This window comes from Peromyscus eremicus, chromosome 2 (genome assembly GCF_949786415.1).
Source record: "Peromyscus eremicus chromosome 2, PerEre_H2_v1, whole genome shotgun sequence".
In the NCBI taxonomy this organism is placed as follows: domain Eukaryota; kingdom Metazoa; phylum Chordata; class Mammalia; order Rodentia; family Cricetidae; genus Peromyscus; species Peromyscus eremicus.
The window spans coordinates 122,452,350-122,473,035 of NC_081417.1; the positions used below are offsets into that span (position 1 = coordinate 122,452,350).

The 20,686-nt window shown below is 55.5% G+C and overlaps 1 protein-coding gene across 1 annotated transcript; it reads right to left on the reverse strand.

Annotated features, from left to right (window-relative positions):
• Positions 1 to 623: 623 nt before the first annotated feature.
• Positions 624 to 20,375, reverse strand: Podn (podocan). Its single transcript, XM_059254664.1, has 13 exons — positions 20,266 to 20,375; positions 18,098 to 18,218; positions 15,882 to 15,942; positions 12,657 to 12,973; positions 11,122 to 11,215; positions 9,801 to 9,865; positions 8,914 to 9,023; positions 8,125 to 8,281; positions 7,707 to 7,822; positions 6,803 to 7,460; positions 3,847 to 3,995; positions 2,732 to 2,942; positions 624 to 880 (listed from the first exon to the last, which is right to left on the reverse strand). The coding sequence occupies exons 4-12, from the start codon at positions 12,966 to 12,968 to the stop codon at positions 2,756 to 2,758; spliced, it is 1,848 nt and encodes a 615-aa protein (XP_059110647.1). The 5' UTR covers positions 12,969 to 12,973; positions 15,882 to 15,942; positions 18,098 to 18,218; positions 20,266 to 20,375; the 3' UTR covers positions 624 to 880; positions 2,732 to 2,755.
• Positions 20,376 to 20,686: the final 311 nt, after the last annotated feature.

Here is a 20,686-nt window from a genome sequence, read left to right on the forward strand (position 1 = left end):
AGCACACACAGATACAACATGGATGCCAGGCAGGGGTAATGCTTTATATTAGTTTTTTCTGGAACAGGAAAAATCAGCTTTGAGATTTTTATCTTATGTATATATTTTTTTCTCCTTAAACAAAACCAAAGGTACCCCAGAACTTCCCTCAGAACTGAAGACCAACGCAGCCATCCCCGCCATGCGCCATGCATAGCTGCCTCCTCCCCCCTCCTTCTTGAGGGTGTCCTCAGAAAGTGCCTGTGACCTGCCAGGGCACAACATAAAGGGGCTCCCTGTGGTGGGGTTGCCTCAGCACCTGGGGAAGGGGCAAGGCCCGGGTGGAAGTTAGAAGGTTCTCATCCCCAGAGGGAAGGCAAGAGACAAAAGCCAGCTTTTGTGAGTCTCAGAGGGTAGAAAGCACCTGGCCACAGAGGAAGGAGACAACCCCGAGTCCCCAAGGGAGAGAACAGTGGACAAGGCACATGGCCTACTGTGATGACCAGAGCTGGCCAGAAGCAAGAGCTTTTGGTGGCGTAGGTCACTCTGTGTGTGTGTGTGTGTGTGTGTGAAGTGGGGACAGAGTAGCTGCCTGAGTACACCAGGCCAGTGTGGGTTCAGAGGTCAGAGCGTGTGTGTGTGTGTGTGTGTGTGTGTGTGTGTGTTGGTGTGAGACTGCAGACAGCCAGCTTGGAGGGTCATGTGCAGCTGGCTATCTGTGTGGCCAGGCTGGGGGTGTGGGGTCTGCACGTGTAACACATTACAGGAAGAGGTGGGACACGAGACTGTGTTCAGCCTCTGGCATTCGGATGCCCCTTGGGCTCAGCGCTGGGTGTGTCAGAAGGGGGCGCTCACGGGGCACAGGCCTGGGCTGCAGAAGGGAGTCCGGTGGTCCATCGTCCTGTGGAACATGTTGGAGAGTCAGGGCTAGCACAAACCGCTCTGGGTGGAATGACTCAGAGCGAGCGGGTTTGGGAAGCCAGGCTACTGTGAGTGGGAATGACGAGGCGCCCCTGGGAGTCTCGAACCAGGAGGTGCCCAGCTGGAATCCAGAACTCTCTGGGACTTCTCCCAGCATTCCACTTGACTATGGCCAACATTCCACAAAGGGGGAAGATTCTCCCTAACCCCAGAACTCCACAGCCCTTCCCCCGAGAGCCAGAGGGTCCTCATGGAATAGCAATCACCCCTTCCTGCTGACCTTGGCTTTTAAGGACAGTACCTTAGGGCAAGGACTCCACCTCCATAGCTGGCCCTGGGAGCTGGGGCTGCCCCTCCATGCTCACAACCCTGTCATGCATCCTGCTCTCTATCATTAGTGGATACCTTGTCCCCATCATCCATCCTCACAGCTGTCATCATCCATCACCACCACCCCCAACCCCCACCACCAGTTCCTCTCAGCTCCAGGCCCTACTTCAAGTCAACATCCTAACTGTGGCCATGACCAGCAGCCTCCTTGCATGGCCCCCTGGCCTCATAACCCCTAACACGTTCTCTGAAGTCCTAATTAACCTTACATATCCCTCTGACCACTGCTCTCTGCCTGGACACCCCCATCACCTGCCCAGGTTTCCACACCCTCCCCACATCTCTGCTCCCAACACTTCCACCTGCCCCTCCCCCTTCCCAAGCCTGGCCCCCAGGACAGAGACTGTTAATCTATCCCATTTCTTTGTTCCCTGTCTTCCTGGTCCCACAACCCTAACCAAAAAGTCCACCACGGATGAATCCAATTCTCTGCTTGGCGTCTTCCCCTGCATGGACAGATGATCTTAGGCTGATGTGACTTCAGATCCAGCCATCAAAGCCACTAGCCTGCCTAGGACTGCAGCCACTCAGCTCCCTGGCCCTCCTTCCACAGTCGGACGATCACCAGGCTCCTGCAATTCCCTCCAGCAGCCCTCCTGCCCCCTCTCCTCCCTCCACAGCATATCCCACGAGCATCCACGTCACCTGTGCCAAAAGGAAACCAAGCAGAGTGGGCCTTCGTGAGTTTCACGTGGCCTCCCCTCTACTGCCCCTCAGCTCTTACCCCCCCAGAGCAGGTATGTCCCCTGACTTCCCAGTCATTCTCCCCACCCCACCTCTCTCTCTCAGTTGTTCTCTCAGAAGCCACAGGGACTCTGTAGACACATGCAGTTAGGCTCGGCAGAGCCCACCCCCTCTCAGGCTCTTAGCGCTTGAGTCCCCTGCTTCCAGAGAAGCCCCTGCATGGACTAGGTATGTGTGTACACATGTAAGCCTGTGTGAATGGGCACCCATACCTCTATGCATACTTGTTCACACAGATATGTACATGTTATTGCCTGTAACTGTGTCCTGGAGTAAAGTATGTATGCATGCATGTACACATGTGTAGATGCTTGTGTGTGCAAACTCCCTGTACGTTAACTGTGTCCGGGGCCAATAGGGCTACCCTCTCCCTCTCTACCCTGGACAAGCTCTTCTAACCCCCTCAGTGTCTATACCCATCTCAAGGCCTACAGTGACTACACCCCCATCTCCAGCTCAGGCATCTCTGCACCCCAGGGTAGCTCCCAGTACAGTATTCATCTCCCTGTGTTAGAATGCCTCGGCACAAACTGGCTTCCGTGGGTGCCCTGCCACACACACTAACCTCTCCCACGGTGCAATCCTACACACAAAACTGACAGATGTTCAAAATGAAGGGACAGACTAGAGGACAGGGTGAGGATGGGTCAGGGACAGTGTGGGGAGAGGTGAGCATCATACCACACAGACCACCCACCTGGGTCAGATCTGTGTCACTTTGTTATGATCCTGTTTCCTCTTCTTCCTCCTCCTCTTCCTCCTCCTCTTCTTCCTCTTCCTCATCTGTGTGGCCCCGGTCCTTGGAAGTGCCACCAAACTCAAAGTTGCCTTCAATGTCCAGGACCTGCAGGTGTTTCAGCCTCCGGAAGGCGCTTTCCACCACGGAGCCCACGGCCAGCTTGTTGAATCTGAGTGGTGGTCCGTGGGTCAGTGTCAGGAGCCCAGGCTGATGCCCTCATGCCTGCCCAGCTCAGAAGGGAAGAGGGCAGGAAGTGGGTGTCTGGGAAACGGCGCAGCAAGTTGTAAAGGTGGAGGACGAAGAAGCACGGTACACCATGGCAAGCAGACCTGCTGGGACACTGACAGCTTGGAGGAAGGGACCAGCAGACGATTGTCATCTACAGGGCAAGAGAAGCCTCCCGCTCCGCACACTCTTACTTCATCCATAGAGGGGCAGCCATGGGAGTGGCATGCCTCTGCTGCCCTCTGGTACTAACCCCAAGATCTGACTGGTACCCAGGCAAGGCCGTGGCTGAGCTGGTAAGGGATGTACTCAGTCCTGACTTTAGGCCCAACAGTGCCTCAACTCTGCTCAGAAGCCTGAGTCACACCACCCCGGTGTCACCACCCTGGGCCTTCTGCTACCTTCTGTTCTGTCTGCTCTCTGATTTGGGGGGGTCGGGTCGAGTGGGGTGTGGGAGGGGTTGAGAAGAAGTCATAGTCTGTGGGGTCTGAGTTCCCTGAAGTCCCAACCCCAGAGCCCAGTGGGACCTAGGCATCTGCGTTCTTGGTCTGACCCTGAGCCCCACCTGGCTGGCTGTGAACATAGCAGTCACCTGTGTCTTCACAGCTGCGGGTTAGCAAGATGCTCTCTGGGCCTCCTCCCATACTACTTACACCTCAACACCCCCTACACTAGTCATTAATGTTTCTGATGCCCACTAGCAAACCTATGAGCCACCGCAGGCCTGCCAGAGCTCTGCTCACACTCTTCCTGCAAGCTACGTGTCCCCCCCCCCCCCGTCTCAACTGCCCATCTACTGTTAGATGTGTAGGGGGTGGGTACAAGTGGGGGCTTCAGGGACTTCCTACCTGAGAAAGATCCCCTTGAGGTTGGGAGTGGAGTCAAAAGCGTTGGCAGGAACAGAGCTGATCTTGTTATTCTGCAGGTACAGGTACTCAAGCGATGGGGGGAGTCCCTGGGGGATCTCTGTGAGTTGGTTCCCAGCGATGTCCAGCAGCTGCAGAGGCGAGCAGAGGAGTCAAGGACTCCCGTCTGTGCACAGCACTTAACAGCTTACAGACTCCCACCAAGCCGTAGTCTATTGACATCTAATGAGAACCCCCAGTGGGGTGGGGGTAACAATCCATGTTTTCCAGGTGGGGAAACGGCTTAGCTAGGTTAATCCATCTCTAAGAGGCTGGAACACGCTGTGCCAGACTCCATTTGTTCTCATTGGTGTAGCCCCTACCCAGCCCTTTCCGCCTTTGCGCATGGAGTCATGGCCCAGCTGCCTGCATGTCATAGCATTTCCTCTTTAATCCACCTGTCACTTCCATCAGACTAGACCCGCCAGGATCCACGTGTGCAGGTCACACGTGCAGGGGCCTGGAGAGTAGGCACAAGGCTTGTAGAAATCCTGACACAAGCAGGTCCCAGGCTGGGCAGGCTCAGATCACCTCATGCCTGGAGCCCAGGAGCCATAGCCAGGGAAGTGGGGCAGGGGAGCTGGCACACACTGGCTCTGTGGTCACCCTTGCTGCCCCTCAAAGCGCCAATGCACCTTCTCCAGACCCACACTAGTGCTGCCCTGGGACAGGACTACATGATCTTTGAGCTCCTTCGTTGCCCTGGCAGGCTGGGATTCGGGTCATCGGCCAGATCTCACACAGCTTGGTAAGCCTGCATCAGGACTGCAGCGGAGTCCAAAATTTCCAACTCTGTTTCCTCCTCCTGTTTCTCATGTTGTCTCCACAGCCGTTGGGACCCTCCCCACCCTCGCCTTTACCATTCCCTCATTCATTCCAGAGATGGTTGGCGCCCATGGGTGCTGGGGACATGGACTCCATGAGACACTGTCTCCACTCTCAGAAGACAGACAGGCTGTGGAGATGGACCAGAGCTCCACAAAACAAGCCACGGGCTTGGCTGTAAAGAGGGAGCAGGCAAAGGCCTCATCCAGCTTCAAGCCAGGAAAGGCTTTCCAGGACATTAGCACAGGGTGGATTTGAGGGAAAAGGAGCAGTTGCCTGTCAAAAGACCCTCCGTGTGAGAGAGAATCCCTGCTTGCTCACCAGATACCCAGGCTGAGGCTCAGCCTGGCCTGCCTGACCCTGCTAACGGGTAAGGATGTTTCCTAGGCAAGGTGACACTCAGGCTGAGTCCTAGGTATATTCTAACAAGGGTGGTGCCCCCCTCTTATTTCTCGCGGGATCCCCAGTTCTGGAACTGTGTCTAGTACAATATGGGGACTCTTCCAGGATGAATGAAGGAACAAAGGAATAGATGTCTCCAGGAAGCAAGGCAGGCAGAGTGCATCCAGTAGAGGGGCTGGTGTGCCTGAGCAGGAGCAGAGGGAGCCTTGAAAACCACAGCAGGGAATCCGGCCAGGGACCTCAACGAAGCGGGAGCTATAGAAGATTATATAGGAGTGTGTGTGTGCGCAGGTGCTTCAAGTACGGGAGCGGTGAGATCCCAGGACGCTGAGGTCCGGTTGAGAAACAGGGTGGCTTGGCCTGGGGCATGAGCAACCTAAACAGAGAGCTCTGTCTTTGGGGTAGGGGCTTGTCAGGCTGCCCGAGGCAGGCAACAGAGACAAGAAGTATGCCCAGGCAGCTTACAAGGTGCCCTGGGTGGGTGTGGCCCTTCCCCCTGAGTGAGTTAGAAAAGGTAACGAGAGGGAGCAGGTGGGGAGACCTGGGATCAAGACTGAGCTCCCGAGGAACAGCTTGAAGGCAGCACAGAGGCTGGAGTCCGGTGTGGCCCTCAGCAGGGTGGCCAGGGTGAGGAGAGACCATGCAGAACCAGCTGCCTCAACCATCACACTGTCCAACTCAGGGTCCTCCTGGACTCTCTCTGCCCCCACTTCTCCCCAGTATTCTGTGAAGACACCCCAGTCCTGATGGCAATTCCCACCACCACAGCCGGTGGTGAGCACGTCAGACTAAAACGTGGGCCTCTCCTTCTACCCAGAATACAGGCAACTGACAACCCACGGGCCCCAAGGCCTGGCAGATGAAGCTTCTAAAGAAAAACAATGCAGAGAAAGACCTCAGAACTGGCGTCCAAGCAGAGCCCCGAGAGACTAGAGCAGGCCCTGAGGAGGTCTGAGGGAGAAGGGACAGGGTGGAGGTTCTCAGCTTCTGTCATGAAGGCAGGCTCTGGGAGGGGAACAGAGCTGCTGTGGCAGGCTTGGCCCCTCTTTGGTGTTCCAATGAATTTCACCTACTCACTGCTCTCCTCACATGGGAGGTTCTTGTCCCCAGAGAGGTTTGGGGATATCCCCACATAGCCATAGCAGCCATGCCCATTGGTTGGCCCCAGAGTGCCTTGAGCAGCTGTCCCATCCTGGCCCTCAGCTGGCTGGGAAGATCAACAACACCCCAACCTCCAAGGTCAAGGCCCAGCCTTCTGCAAGCACCTACTTCTGTGCTTCAGGATGCTGGGCCCATGTTGCCCAAACTGCCCCCAATCCTCCTGAACTAGGGACCCTGACCTGGTCCATGACTATCACTTATCTCCACCACCCTTCTCAAGCCAGGGTCTGCCTGTGGTGACAAGGCCCGGTCACCCTAAACACGGGCTCCTGTGTTCACTCTGCCCTTCGCTTTTGCCCCATAGGTAGGTTGGACTGCATGGTCACGACCCTCCTACCCTAAGGTCAGCCTCCCCGGCAGGTCTCTAACTGTGAATCAGCTCAGTCTGGCTAACCCACAGGAACCTGGCTCCTGGCACAACTGTCCCTCATCCCAGTAGCTAGGTAGGCTCAGGGCAGACCTACCATCCTCTCTTCTCCCTGTGCCCCTGAGTGGCCCAGTCCTTTAGTACCTGCAGACCAGCAAGGTCCACCCAGGCACGGGGCCCCAGGGCCCGGCTACGCAGTCGGTTTCCTGTGAGGTAGAGTTCCCGTAGCTGGGCCATGCCAGCCAGTGCCCCGCGTGCCAGGGCGGCCAACTCATTACGCTTGACCTTCAGCACGTGTACATTTCTAGGCAGGCCCGGAGGCAGGGTTTGCAGGCGATTGCCAGACAGGTCCAGGGAGCGCAGCAGGCGCAGCTTGCGGAAGGCATCCCGGTGCATCTGCGGGCTGGTGATGCGGTTATAGCTGAGGTTGAGCTCTTCCAGGAAGTAGGTGGTGGCGAAGTCCTCACGGCCGATGCCTGTGATCTGGTTGTGCAGGATCATGAGGGTCCGAACTCGGCGGGGCAGGCCACTGGGCACGCGCTGCAGCGCATTGTTGTAGAGGTGCACTGTGTGCAGCCGCTTGAGGCCCTGGAATGCCAATGGGTGGATGCCCTCAGCCCGCAGCTGGTTGCTGTGCAGCAGTAGATACTCAAGGCTGCGGATGGGTGTCAGCACATCAGCGTCTACGCTCTGGATGACGTTCTTCTCCAGGTGCAGCAGGACCAGGCTGCGGGGAAGGCCAGCGGGGACCCGTGACAGGTTGTTGCTGGACAGGTCCAGGTACTCCAGGCTGGAGAGCTTCCTGGAGAAAGGAGGGGACTGAGATGCTAAGCAGGAGCCCACATCCCACATCTGCCATCTCAGCAGGCCTTATCTATACACTTTGACTTCTTCCCAGAGACAGAAATGGCAAATGACACAAGCCCCAAAGTGTCTTCTCCAGGGAAAGCAGCCAAGGAAAGTAGACACGTGACTGTGCCCAGCTGGGAGCAGCTGAGCCTGCCAGGTGCCATGGTGATGAGGAGGATGCGGTGATACAGGGACCCACCAGAAGGTCTCATTGTCCAGGCCTTCATCGGTCAGGTAGTTGTTTTGCAAGTACAGCTCTCGTAGGTTGCTCAGCTCACTGAAGGCCCCAGGGGGGATCTTCTCTAGCTTGTTGTTCTAGAAGGAAAGGGAGGGAGGGGCAAAGTGAGAGGCAGGGGCAAGATCCAGGCCTGGGAGAGGTGTACCAAGAGGGGAGTCAGATCTGCAGCATCTGGGTGTGCTGATAGCCCCCTCAAACCCACACTGACGGTCAAGGCGCCCAGACGTCCGCCTACCCCCCCAGACAGCGAATACTCCTGCAATGTACTCTCAGACTCACTCGGCATCCCCACACTCAACTGGGCCGTGCTTCTCCCTCAGCAGTTCTGTGTCTGGCCAAGGGTCTGCCTCTACCCCCATGGGCCCTCTCTGCTCCCCACCTTGAGATGCAACTTGTATAGGGCAGGTGGCAGGTGTTTGGGCACGTGGCGCAGGAAGTTGCTGGACAGGATGAGGATCTCGACGTTGCTGGAGCCATTGAACATGTTGTCCGGCAGCCCGGCATCTGCTAGCTTGTTGTTGTGCAGGTACACAGACCTGCGGGATTGAGGTACAGTCCTCACCCCACCTGGGCTCCCCGCCCTAGGCCAGCTTTGCTGTGTACCTTCCAAGTCTTACTCAAGCTGAGAGCAGGGCCCGGGGCACTTTTCTATCATCTTAACCCAGGGATGCAGAGTTAAAGAGCTTCAGAAGCCCCTCTCTGGTCAGGGGCAGGAGCAGGGACAGGCTCAGCACCCAGCCCGAAGTCACCACATAAATTAGCGGCAGAAACAGGTCTTCCTGGTCCCAGCCCAGACTCCTCCATCTGAAGTCCAGTGTGGGGGGTCCTGGGAGTGGTCATACCTCCTTAAGCAAGTTCAAAGAAGGGCAGCTCCACCTGATGGAAGCTGCTCTTTCCTCCCAGACCCCACCACTCCCATACGTAAGTTCTCATTCCTCATTTACTGGACGGAGACCTCCTCATCCCTCAGGTCTCAGCCCTCTGGATCCTGAGCTCCTCTAGGCCCTGGGTGTGCCTCCTCCACCCCTGAGCACAGCCCATAGCCCACAGCACAGCAAACCCCCTCTCAGGGCCTGCCTGTGTCTCCTCCTTGTTTCCCCAAAATCCTCCACACTCTCCGACACACATACATTCCCACACACCCAGGATCATCCCTCTGACTTCTGACCTCAGATTTGGCTTTTGGCCAAAGGTGAGTCCGTAGATCTTCGTGAGATAATTGGCAGCGAAGTCCACACTGATCAGGGCGTTTGGCAGGAATCGGGGTGCCAATGTTAGCTGGAAAGAAAAGAGACGGCAGAAAGACCAGTAGAGGCTAGCTCTGCACCCTGCCACTGGGTGCTAGTCAGCTTCCCTTCCCTGTTCTTCCCTGACACCAAAGCCACTTTGCTAATGCAGAAACCTGTTCCATCGTTTGATTTTAAAAAAAAGTGTGCCCAGCTCCCCACAGCCCTTAGCTTGACAGTCAGAGGCCCCTGCACCTGTCCCCACACTCCTGAGCTCCTGGGCTCATGAGGAAGGGGGTTAGAGGTCAGAAGAAATAGTGTGATTTGAAAAGTTGCTCTAGGTGGAGGGAATGCAAGCTTCCTGTTTATTATTTACCTCTATGCATTTTGAAACATGTCTCCTTGTGTCCAGGCTTGTCCCAAATTCCCAGACTTAAATGATCCTACCTCAGCCCTGAGTACTGGGGACTACAGAAACATGCCACCTCAATGACACAGCCTTTCCCTGGGCTCAGGCTGGAAGCTGCCTGCCCTTCATTGCTTTGCTCAAGTATCGTCTCCTCCAAGAAGCCTTCTGAGTGCCTGTGTGACATGCGGGGCTCTCCCTCCACCTATCCATGCTGAAGGCCTTGGCTGCTTCATTATCAGACATGCTCTAGGTTACAGGGGATGGTGTGAGTCCCCTTCTCAACATCCAGGGCAACGGGGACCCAGAGGCCAGGCTAGAGAGGGCACTGGAGAGTAACCAGAGTTCAAGGGACGAGAGAACCAAGAGGGCAGGGAAGCCCGCCCATCCCAGGGAAGCCCGCCCACCCCCCATGGCCCTCACCTTGTTGTTGGCCAGGTACAGGTAATTGAGGCTAGTCAGATGCTCAAACGCCTCCTCTGGGAGCCCTTTAAAGGACAGGTCAGAGCCCTAGATGAAGGAAATACTACAGGGGAGCAGGCAAACCACCCACTTGCTAGGCAGCTCCCTCCCTTCCCAATCAGTTCCAGTCTTTGTCCTGTCCTGTGTTCTCTCTCCTTCTCACGTGGCCCAAGCATAGGAGTGAGCAGCTAAGTGCTTGCTGGGGACTGAGTGACCTAGCCTAACCCTTTGAGGCAGGAAGGGGTGCTCCCCTGGGGATGGCTACAGAGGGGTCAGAGGCCCCTCTTCAATCTCAGCCCCACCTGCTGTGGGTACCCCTGGTTCTGTGCAGGGCAGGTGCAGCCCAGCTGGGATAGTCTCTGTGCAGGGCAAGACTCGCCCCTGGTCCCCCTCTGACCGCTGGCTTGTGAGGAGATCAGTTAGACTGGCCCCTCTCCAGCCCTGAGCTGGCCTCTGACATCCAGTTCCTGCTCCAGGACCCCCAGATGCTGGGACTGGCCCAAGTCAAAGGAGAAGGAACAGTTACATAAACCATGGGCTGTGTCTCCATGGAATACCCTGCACTGGAGTGTGACGTGACAGCCAGATAGAGCTCTAGCAACAGAAACAAATTGCTAAGTGAAACAAAGCAGGCCGCCGAAGCGATTGCAGGAGATCTGCTGTGGGTTTAAAAATCTAAGATGAATGGCTGCAGATCACAGAGGGGCTGCAGATCACAGAGGCAGCTGTACACTGCATAAACTCACCCAAACACATCAGATTGGAGTGGACTTTTAAACTGGGTCACTTAGGGCACATAAATCACATATCAATAAAGCTGCTTTCTTTTAAAACGGGGAAGGGAGAATACCAAAATCTTAATATTGATTAATTCAAAGTGGCAGTATTATAGTGTCCCGTCCCGTCCCGTCCTCCCCCCCCCCCCGCTTCCACTTTGTTTTCTGAAAGTTCTATCCCAATTATGTGTTATATTCATCTTCAGGGGAAAAAAAACAACTTAAGAATGTTGCTCTTGGATTTTTCGGGCCCTTGCAAATTGGAGAGTCCCTGACAAGGTCCCAGGAAGCTTGTGATCTCAATGCCCCAGGCCCCGCCTCCTGGGTCTCAGACACCCACAGCAGGCTCAGGTCCACATCAGAGAGCCCCCCTGCCAGCCCAACCCAAGCCTGGGCTCCCCTTCACCCCAGGGTCTGCAGGGTGAGTTCTCCCCGTGGCCACTGTGCCTCTCAGGCCTCTGAGGTCCCGTGTCCCCGGCCCCTGGGCCAGTGTCCAGGCTCCTCACCTCGGGAAGTTAGGCGGTTGTTCTGAAGGTTGAGTGTCTCCAGCCGCTGCAGCCGAGCCAGCTCCTCGGGGTAGATCTTCTCCAGCTGGTTGTTCTGAGGGGAGGGGGGGGGCAGCAGCCATTCAGGGGTGGGTGCATGAGGGGTTCCGTACCTACCCTTGGCCCTAGGAGCACCCTCTCTTGGGCACCTGCCTTGGCATTCTCTCCTGAGGCAGACAGTGCACAGCGGTGGGCACAAACGTGTGTGAGTCCCACTCTTAAAAAGCCCACATGCAGCTATCACCCACGGCTCAGACCTGCACCAAGCGACAGCACCTGGAACTGTTCTCTGAACAGAAGGCACTTAGCTCCCCTCTTTGGCCCTGCAGTCCCCACTCCCCTCGGAATACTAGGTTTCTGACCATGTGCTCTGGAAAGCTCTCCTGGGCTGGCTGAAGGGTCTGATCTGGACCCCATAGTGTAAGTTCTTGTTCTCTCTCTCTCTCTCTCTCTCTCTCTCTCCCTCTCTCTCTCTCTCTCTCCCTCTCTCTCTCTCTCCCCCCTCCCTCCTTCTTTCTTCCCCTCCTTCCCTCCTGGTTTTCAAGACAGGGTTTCTCTGTGTAGCCCTGGCTGTCCTAGAACTCACTCTGTAGCCCAGGCTGGCCTGGAACTCACAGAGCACTGCCTGCCTCTGCCTCCCGAGTGCTGGGATGAAGGTGTGGGCCACTGCTACCTCGCTAAACCTTACATCTCTATTTGACTTTCTTTGTCTACTCACCTGTCTGTCGTCTGTCTGTCTGTCTGTCTGTCTCACCCATGTACTGTGAGCACCTAAGTTAGAATGGGACCATGCATGTCCTTCCTACACACCAAACACCCCCACACAGAACCAGAGGTACCCACAGCAGGTACATGAGACAGTCTGTGTGTGACTGGGTGGGGAAACGAGCCTGTTAGGAAGTGTCTTCAATTTGTCCTCTCCTCTTATTGACTTACTGCCTGCCTAGCCTCCTCCCCACCCGCCCCAGTGACCACAGGCAGATCTCCTGCCTTTGCTGGCTCTCCTCAGGAGAGATGTCATAGTTCCTCCCCTCCCCTAGGCCTGCCCTAGATGCCCCAGGATCCATCTGTCCAGTCTGGAGGGCCTCAGCAGGGGGCAGCACTCTCGTTCTATGCTCTGAGCCCACTGCCTCCTGGAGTTGGACCCTTTGTCCTGGCTCTCCTGGTCCTGTAACGGTGTTCATGGTGCCCTATGTATTCAGCTGCTGGGCAACTCTGTGGCCACGGTGAGGCATTTTCACTCTACAAGCTGAACAACCCAGACTCCTCCATGAACCAGCAGGCTGCATCTCAGGGCTCTGTAACCAGGGCATCATTGGGACCATAAGGGTGGGACCAGGGCTCACGAGGCTGATCTGCCTTGCTACCCTGAATCAGGGGCTGCAGGGGGTGGGGCTGTGGAAATTGGAGGTTCTGGGTAAGAAGGGAGCTGGGCAACCATGTTGAAGGTTTGGAGTCAGCAGCTGGGGCAACTGCTGGAATAGCATCAACCTCACCTGCAGGGACAGATGGTTGGTGTGCTCGGGCAGGTCGCCTGGAAACTCACGCAGGTCAATGCCACCGCAGTCCACAACACCTTCCTGGGAGCAGGCACAATCTCGGGGACAGTCGATGGTGGCTGGGCCAGGTTCTGGCTCCTCGGGGCTCAGGACTAGCACAGGCTGCTCCTCCTCCACAAATTCATTCTCCTCAGGGCTCAGGCTGTGGGTGCCACTGCGGCCAAACCCAGGTGCCCTCACGGCCAGCACGGGGCCCAGGAGCAGCTGTGGCAGCAGCAGCAGGAGTGATAGGCCCCTGCTGCTGGCCATGGTGCCTGTGGGAGGAGCGGCTCAGGCCCACCTCGGTGCCAGGGGAGCCACTGATCACGTGCATTGGGCATGTAGTTATGGCCACTAAAGTCATGAGAGGGCCCTCCTAGGCGTAGACAGCGGCCGCCTTAGAGCTTGATGACTGCCACCCTGTCTCATAGGGGACATCCTCTGGAGTGATGGGAGTGCCCTGAAGCCCCAAGTCAGGGCTTCAAAACCACCTATAACCCTCACCAGCCTGGGCCCCGAGGAATGTGCACCCCTCTTTCACAGAAGGGAAGCTAAGGCGGGACCTGGAATTTGCTAAACTCCCGCTGTCCTGACATAGACAATGTGGCAATCCCTTGTCCCTCCCCAGCAGGTGTGACACTGCTCCAGCTTCCACGCAGGATCCCAGGATCCCTGTCCTGGCACCAGCTGAGCTACACTGGATTACCTAGTGGTCCCTCCCGTCTAGCCTTTGCACATACTACTGTTCCTTCTGCCCCAAATGCCCCTCCCCTCTCTTGTGCCGTCAACAACTTCCTGTCCAAGAAATAACTCAAGTGTTACAGCGTGTGTGGGAGGGTGGAGTCGGAGTTTGCCAGGGCTTAGCAATAGTTGAACAAAAGTCACAGCACCTAAGCTGAGAAGAACTCTGCATGTGGGTACAGTCTGAGTGACCCCAAAGCCAGGCAAAGAGGTGGCTGAGGCTGCTGCCATCCTATGACCCGATGAGTCCCACTCCAGGTGTTCAGTCACCCAGCTATCCTCACCAGGACCTGACACGCTCCCATGACCACTGCCCCTGCAGATAATCCCCAGCGCAGTAGGGATGGGTACAGGCTAAGAATGATGCTTGGCTACCATTGTCCTGGTGGTCCCGAAGGTCAGGGCTTAGCATCACAAGGACTCAGACATGTCTCTGGGGTGTGTTGAGGTGCAACAGGCGGCAGTGAGAGGTACTGATCCCAGGACCCACAGACCCCAGTGAAAGCCTCACCTCCCCCAACTCACTGCACCCTCACTGCACCTCGGCCTCCTCACCTGTACCAGGCAGGTGCTGTCTAAACTCACAGTCCTGTCAGGACAAAGTATGACAACAGACACAGAGCATCTGATGCCCATCAGGTGACAGGAGCAGCTGTTGCTGCTTGGAGGACTCTGCCCAGTAAGGTGTTCCACTGAGTGGCTAAGAGGTGTACAGATGGGTGTCCAAGCTCCGAGGTCCACTCCAGAATGGAGTAGTGGACGGCACACAAGCCAGGCTGGGTCTCTCCTACCACTGCCTCAGGAAATGCAACCACAGCAGCAGCTAGAAGGGTCTGACCAGAGCTTGTCATGGCAGGATCAGGGAAACTGGGAAGTTGGCGGCCGTGACGCTGAAGGGTGAGATGTGGAGACCAATGGCTGGAGCTGTGAGCCCTGCTCTGGCTCTCTCCAGTCTGTGACTCCAGGAAAGTTTCAAAACAGCCTAAACTTCAGTTTCTCATCTGTCCTAGAGATGATAACGGAAGTGTCCTCCATGGGCACTCCATGGGAGGTCAATGAGGTACACACACTAATGCTTAATAAATGAATAAATTTAAATAAATCAATAAATGAATGAATTTCTCCCTTCCATTACTCCGGTGGTTCTCAACCTTTCTAAGGCTTCGACCTTTAAGACAGTTCCTCATGTTATGGTGACCATAAAATTTTTTCGTTGCTACTTCGTGACTGTAACTTTGCTACTGTTATGAATCATAATGTAAATATCTGATATGCAGGATATCCGATATGTGACCCTTGTGAAAGGCTTGTTTGACCCCATAAAGGGTTCTCAACCCACAGATTGAGAACCACTGCTCTGCTCCATAGCATGGTCCACCTCCCAACCACCTCATTACCCACTCTAGCATCTGCTCTCCACCCCATCCCATAGGTGGTGGTTTGAGTAGGTATTGCCCCATAGACTCATGTATTTGAATGTGTGGCCCACAGAGAGCAGCGCTATTAGGAGGCATGGCCTTGTTGCAGTAGGTGTGGCCTAGAAGGAAATGTGTCACTGTGGGGGTGGGCTTTGAGATCTCATATATGCTCAAGCTACACCCAGTGACACAGCTCACTTCCTGCTCCCTGTGGATCAAGATGAAAAACTCTCAGCTCCTTCTCCAGCACCATGTCTGCCTGCACGTCACCATGTCCTGTCATGATGATAATGCACTAAACTTCTGAAACTGTAAGCCACAGCAATGAAACATTTTCCTTTATAAGAGCTGCCGTGGTCATGGTGTCTCTTCACAGCAGTAAAAACACTAAGACACCATGTCTAGAACCCACTTAGACTTCTTGGTCTGGTTGGTCCCAACCTATCTGCTCTAGATGGGCTGTAGAAGATGCTGCACTATTTTAGATACTGCTTTGTGCTCTTACTGCCTCGGATGCCCCATCTTGCACCCAGCCCTGGGCCCTGGAGACAGAGGTGAGGTAGGTCACATGCCTGTCCTGTCTGGAGTAGGTGATACCATAACCACTACCCACTCAGATCCAGGTGGCAGTATAAGGAGTCCCTAGGAAGATGAGATATCCCAGGGAAAGGGTAGGAAGAAGAGGGCAACAGCCAGGTCCCTTGACCATACAATCCATGTGGCCTAAGCAGACTTGAGCCCCAGCCCGCTAGTCTGGCAGAGTCAGAGAGCCCTGTAGATACCTAGCTCTTAGTGAGCAGAAGTGAGTGATGCGGACAGCAGCCTGGCCCTCCATTGCCCTGCCACACCTCTACAGGTCATTAGCCTCCCCTCCCCCCATAGCTGATTCCACAGTCTTCTGGCCAGAGCAGCCGGGTGGAGGGGGAGTTGGGGGGGGGGGAGTGAGCCTCAAATTTACTCAGAGCAGGAGGCCAGGGAACAGATGCAGGGAAGGAGCTGGTCCTCACATATACAAGGTACTCACTGGACAGGCTGGCTTTCTTCCCTCACCTTTGGCTTGTCTCCATAAAAATCCACAGGCTTATCTGTACAAATACATAATTTATATCAACATTCTGAACCAAACTGAAAATGTTTTCTTCACTGCTTTAGAGATCAGAGAGCAGAGGCCCCTGGGATCGGCTAGTGTAACAGCTGTTAAGGGGCTGAGCTGAGCTTCAGGGCTTCTGCATTTCCCATGATGCTCTTGTGGGGGCCGAGCATTGGGGTCCTACAAGGAAGCCTGGGGCAGGCTCCTGGCTAAGAGGTTCACGATGCCCTGTCTACTCCAGCAGCTACTCGCTGCCACACGTGCCTATGAAGCGCTTAAGGTACGGTGCTAGCCCACGTTGAAACATGCTCTAAAGAACACACTGTGTGTGTATAGATTTTAAGGGCACTGCAGAAAAGAATGTGAAACGTCTCATTAATACTAATGATATAGAGCTCCTCATTAATTTTATAATGGTTAAATAACACTTTTAATATATTGGGTTAAACAAAATTAAGTTTACCTGTCTTACTTTACTTTAAAAAATTATTTGTTCTAGGCATGGTGGTGCATGCCTTTAATCCCAGCACTCAGGAGGCAGAGGCAGGCAGAGCTCTGTGAGGTCAAGGCCAGCCTGGACTACAGAGAGTGTTCCAGGACAGACAGGGATATATAGTAAGACCCTGTCTTTAAAAAAATAAAAATTGGCCAGGCAGTGGTGGCACACATCTTTAATCTCAGCACTTGGGAGGTAAGGGTAGGCATATCTCTATGAGTTTGAGGCCAGCCTGGTCTACAGAGTGGGTTCCAGGACAGCCAGGACTACACAGAAAAACCAAGTCTCGAAAAACCAAAAAATAAATATAAAAATTAAAAATCATGTGTGTGTGTGAGAGAGAGAAAGTGTGTGTGTGTGTGTGTGTGTGTGTGTGTGAGAGAGAGAGAGAGAGAGAGAGAGAGAGAGAGAGAGAGAGAGAGAGGGAGAGAAAGTGTGTGTGTGTGTGTGTGTGTGTGCGCGCAGGCTCGTGCATGCCAGGGTGAGCATGTGGAGGTCAGGAGTGCATCTTCTCCTTCCATTCTTGTTGGCAGCCTGCACTGCACACTCCATGCTAGCTGGGCATCGAGCTTCCAGACAATTCTGCCTCCGCCTCCCACCTTGCCACAGGAGTGCTGGGATTACAGACGTGTGCATCTGGGGATCGAACTCAGGTTGTCGGACTTGCACAGCTGGTGTTTTTACTCACAGAGCCATCTCTCTGGCCTCTCATTTTATTTTTCTTACATGGCTTCTAGAACATTGCATTTGTGGCTCACATCAAATTTGTTAGACAGTGTTGCTTTTGAGTCTGATGATAAACTGATTAAACTTTAGAGTCAGGTAAACTGAGTCACCTGAGATGTGAGAGAGTAAGGTGGAGAGTTCACAGGAACTCAGAGAAAGCATAACCTTGTCATCGACGTCTTCCTAGAGCAAGTGAAGTCTAGACTAGGCATTCTGATGGGCAAGCATCTGGCAAGAACGAAAGAGGGTCGGTGTGTGTGCAGGCCTGGGGTCCAGACAGTCCAAGTGGAAAACTCCACAAAGCTCACTGGACTGTCCATGACAGGTGGGACGAAAATGACACAAGCAGACACAATGGCCACAGCCCAGGGCAGGTTACGTGGTGGAGCATCAGCCTCGTTTCTGGAGGATAAGGAGCTGATGCCATGAGCAAGGCTGTGCAGGGGATAAAGAGGCAGAAGTGCTGGTGCAGGAATGGAAAGCAAGGACCAGATTCCAGAGCCAGGTAGAAAGAATGGGTATGGCTGGAAGCTGATGCGCAGAGCCCAGCATCACCTCCTGCCCTCAGGTTCAGCGCATAGTCACTGAGTCCCCACTCTCTTTTGAGCTATAGCTTGCTGGAGCAAAAAAAAGCCCAGGAATAGTCATAAGCTATGCTCCTGATTTGCAAGCTGGAAACTCAAGTGCAAATGGCCCCCACGGCTGCCCACCCCCAAAATCTTAGACTCCTCAGCAGCCCTCCCCCCAGAGGTCTTGGCTTTGTCCTTCAAGGTTAGGCTGAGCCTCCCCTGATTCTGGGTGTTGAATGGATTTATGAAAAGGCAGAGGAGAAAGGCCTACACCATCAACTGTTTGGATTCCCTGCCTTACAACTTAGTATGTTAAAAATAATAGTAGACTAGAGTCAGGAGCTGGGGCGATGGCTCACCTGTTTGTTAAGAGCAGTGCTCCACTTGCAGAAGACCTGAGCCCAGCACTCCCTGGGATGGCTTACAGCCACCTGTAACCCCAGCTCCAGGAGTTCTGACACCTCTGGCCTCTGCCAGCACCTGCACACACAGACACATAATTAAAAATAAGTCAGAGTCGGGCAGTGGTGGCGCATGCCTTTAATACCAGCACTCAGGAGGTAGAGACAGGTAGGTCTGAGCTCAAGGTCAGCCTGGTCTATAGAAGGAGTTCCAGGACAGCCAGGGCTACACAGGGAAACCTTGTTTAGGGGGAGGGGTCTTTAAAAAGAAGAAGAAAAACAAGGGCTTGATGGCTCAGCCAGTAAAGGCTCCTGCCTCCAAGTCTGATGACGAGAGTTGGAACCCCAGGACCCACAAGGTAGGGTAGAAGGAGACAACCAATTCTGGCAAGTTGTCCTCTGACTTCCACACATGCTCTGTGGCATGTGCATACAAACACACATGATAGATAGATAGATAGATAGATAGATAGATAGATAGATAGATAGATAGATGGATAGATGCATGGATGGATAAAATGAATTTAAGACTAGAACTAATGTTTTACTTCTGCCCATAGCCCTGAGCTGGTCTTGAAGGCTGAGTAGGAGTTCCCCAAGTGAACAGAGGGAAAGGCAAGCCCTCCAGGCAGATGGGAAGCATGGGCAGGGTGTGAAGTAGGGACAGGAAAGAGGCAGATGTGTTTAACGAGGGGAAAGAATAGAAATTAGGGATGGAGACACAGGTTGCCAAGAGTTGCCAAGTCACCATGGCAGGGTATTGGTGACAGAGAGCCATCGGGGTTCCAGTAGGTCATGATTAGCATTCTGTATATGACTCCACCAAGCCTACAGGTGCCACTTCCTACCCGGGATTGAGACAGAAGGGACAAAGAGTACCCTTTCACCGTGCACAAAGTCATTGACTCTGACACTCCTTACCTTGCACACAGAAGACTGGGCCCAGGGCTCCAAGAGTATACAGAAGGATGCAGAAGCCCCAGAGCAGCCATAGATGAGTTTCCCAGGGCAGCCTAGGCCCTCCCCAGTGGTGTGTGCCCTGTGAGCCGGGGATCTGATCGTTTTTGGTTTTCACAGGGCAAAAGAGAGAGCGGAGGAAAGGCCCACCCAGGGGTCCTCCCAGCTCATACCCCTAGTGCCTCTTCGTGCCTGGCAGAGCGCAGTTTCACCTTCCCCAGCAGACTCTCTGGGTGCTAATGCCCATCCTTCTGCCACCTCCTGCACGCCTGCATCCTGGCCAGGGCACTAGCCCTTGCTGCACACTCCAGCAGCTTAGGCTGCTGCTGCCTCCCAACCCAGGCCCCAGATCGGGAGCCCCAAGCCGACCCCACCCCCTTCTTCCACCTGACTGCAGGTCAGGTATTTCAACTCGAGCATCCCCAGGCCCTGTGCCATCCCCCACCCCCTATCCCGCCCAGGCTGATGGTGGTTCTGTGACACACACAACCTTAGGACGACTGTGCTTTTCGCCTTGCCCCTTTCTGTCCCGCTGGAAGTAGCAGCCTAGACAGACGGCGGGGTTGTGGCCAGAGTGTACAGAGCTGTGCTAGACCGCACCGAGGCAGACGAAGCCAAGTCCCTTGCTCGTCTGTGCGCCTCACCTGTCCACGCACCCTCGAGATTGATTTTTTGCCTCCTTCTGTGCTTGTTTCTGTCTGTAAAGAGGTCGTTGTTGGACTCAGTGGAGCCCCTGCTGAACTGACGTGGAAAGTCGCGGGATGCCCTGGGCCCAAGTTCTCAGTGCAGAGATCCAGACCCCTTCCCAGTTCCACCTGCCCCCACAGTCCCTGTCACCCGCCCGTGTGCCTCCACCTCCCCTCCCCACCCGCACGCAGATTCTTTCCAGATGTGCGCAGCGGGAGGAGCCCGAAGGCTGGGAACCAGCCTCTGAACATCGAGTAGAAAAAGCGCCCCCCTGCCCCCCGATCCCGCAGGGGTCGCCCCCACCCCTTGCCCCGTATGTGTGTGCCCGACCGTGTTCCTGCGCAGGGTCCACGGGACAGGGCGGGATGGGGCGACCGTCCCCGGCAGCGGCGGTGGGCACACTGCGGGAAGTCAGAGTGGGCTGCCCGGGCGCGGCCCATGGCCCGTGGTCCCCCGGTCCACCCGTCCGCCCGCACCCCTACCTGCTGCTGCGCGCCGCGCCGTGGGCGGAACAGGCTCCCGGGTGTCGGCTGCGCTCCGCGGGCGCGGGCGGCTGTCATTCAAGTCGCGCCGTGCGCGCAGCGACGCCAAGTTTTGTTGTGGGTTCTCTCTCCCCGCCTCTCCCCGGCCCCCGCCCCGCGTGCATCTGCCGGACGCCGGCCTCTCCCGACACAGGCGCAGGGTCCCGCCGGGCGCGGGGAGGGAGGGAGGGCCTGCGCCCAAGGCGTCGGGGCTTGGCGAGGCCCCACTTCCCGGGATCCCGCGCCGCCGCCCCGGCCCCTCTCCGCCCCGGCGGGCCGCCGCACCACGCCCCCCAGCACCGGCCAGGCGGGGTGCCTCCGGCGGCGCACCACGTCCGACTGCCTGCCAGCCTGCGCCGTGGGGCCGCTCCCCAATCGGGCC

Bases quoted from the DNA above. Each gene is read 5' to 3' on its own strand.
- Podn (XM_059254664.1), bottom strand. From the start codon at position 12,968: ATGGCCAGCAGCAGGGGCCTATCACTCCTGCTGCTGCTGCCACAGCTG. The intron at 11,216-12,656 runs GTGAGGTTGATG...CCCTCCCCTCAG, and splicing joins CCAACCATCTGTCCCTGCAG to AACAACCAGCTGGAGAAGAT. The intron at 7,461-7,706 runs GTGGGTCCCTGT...TCCTTTCTCCAG, and splicing joins CTGGACAATGAGACCTTCTG to GAAGCTCTCCAGCCTGGAGT.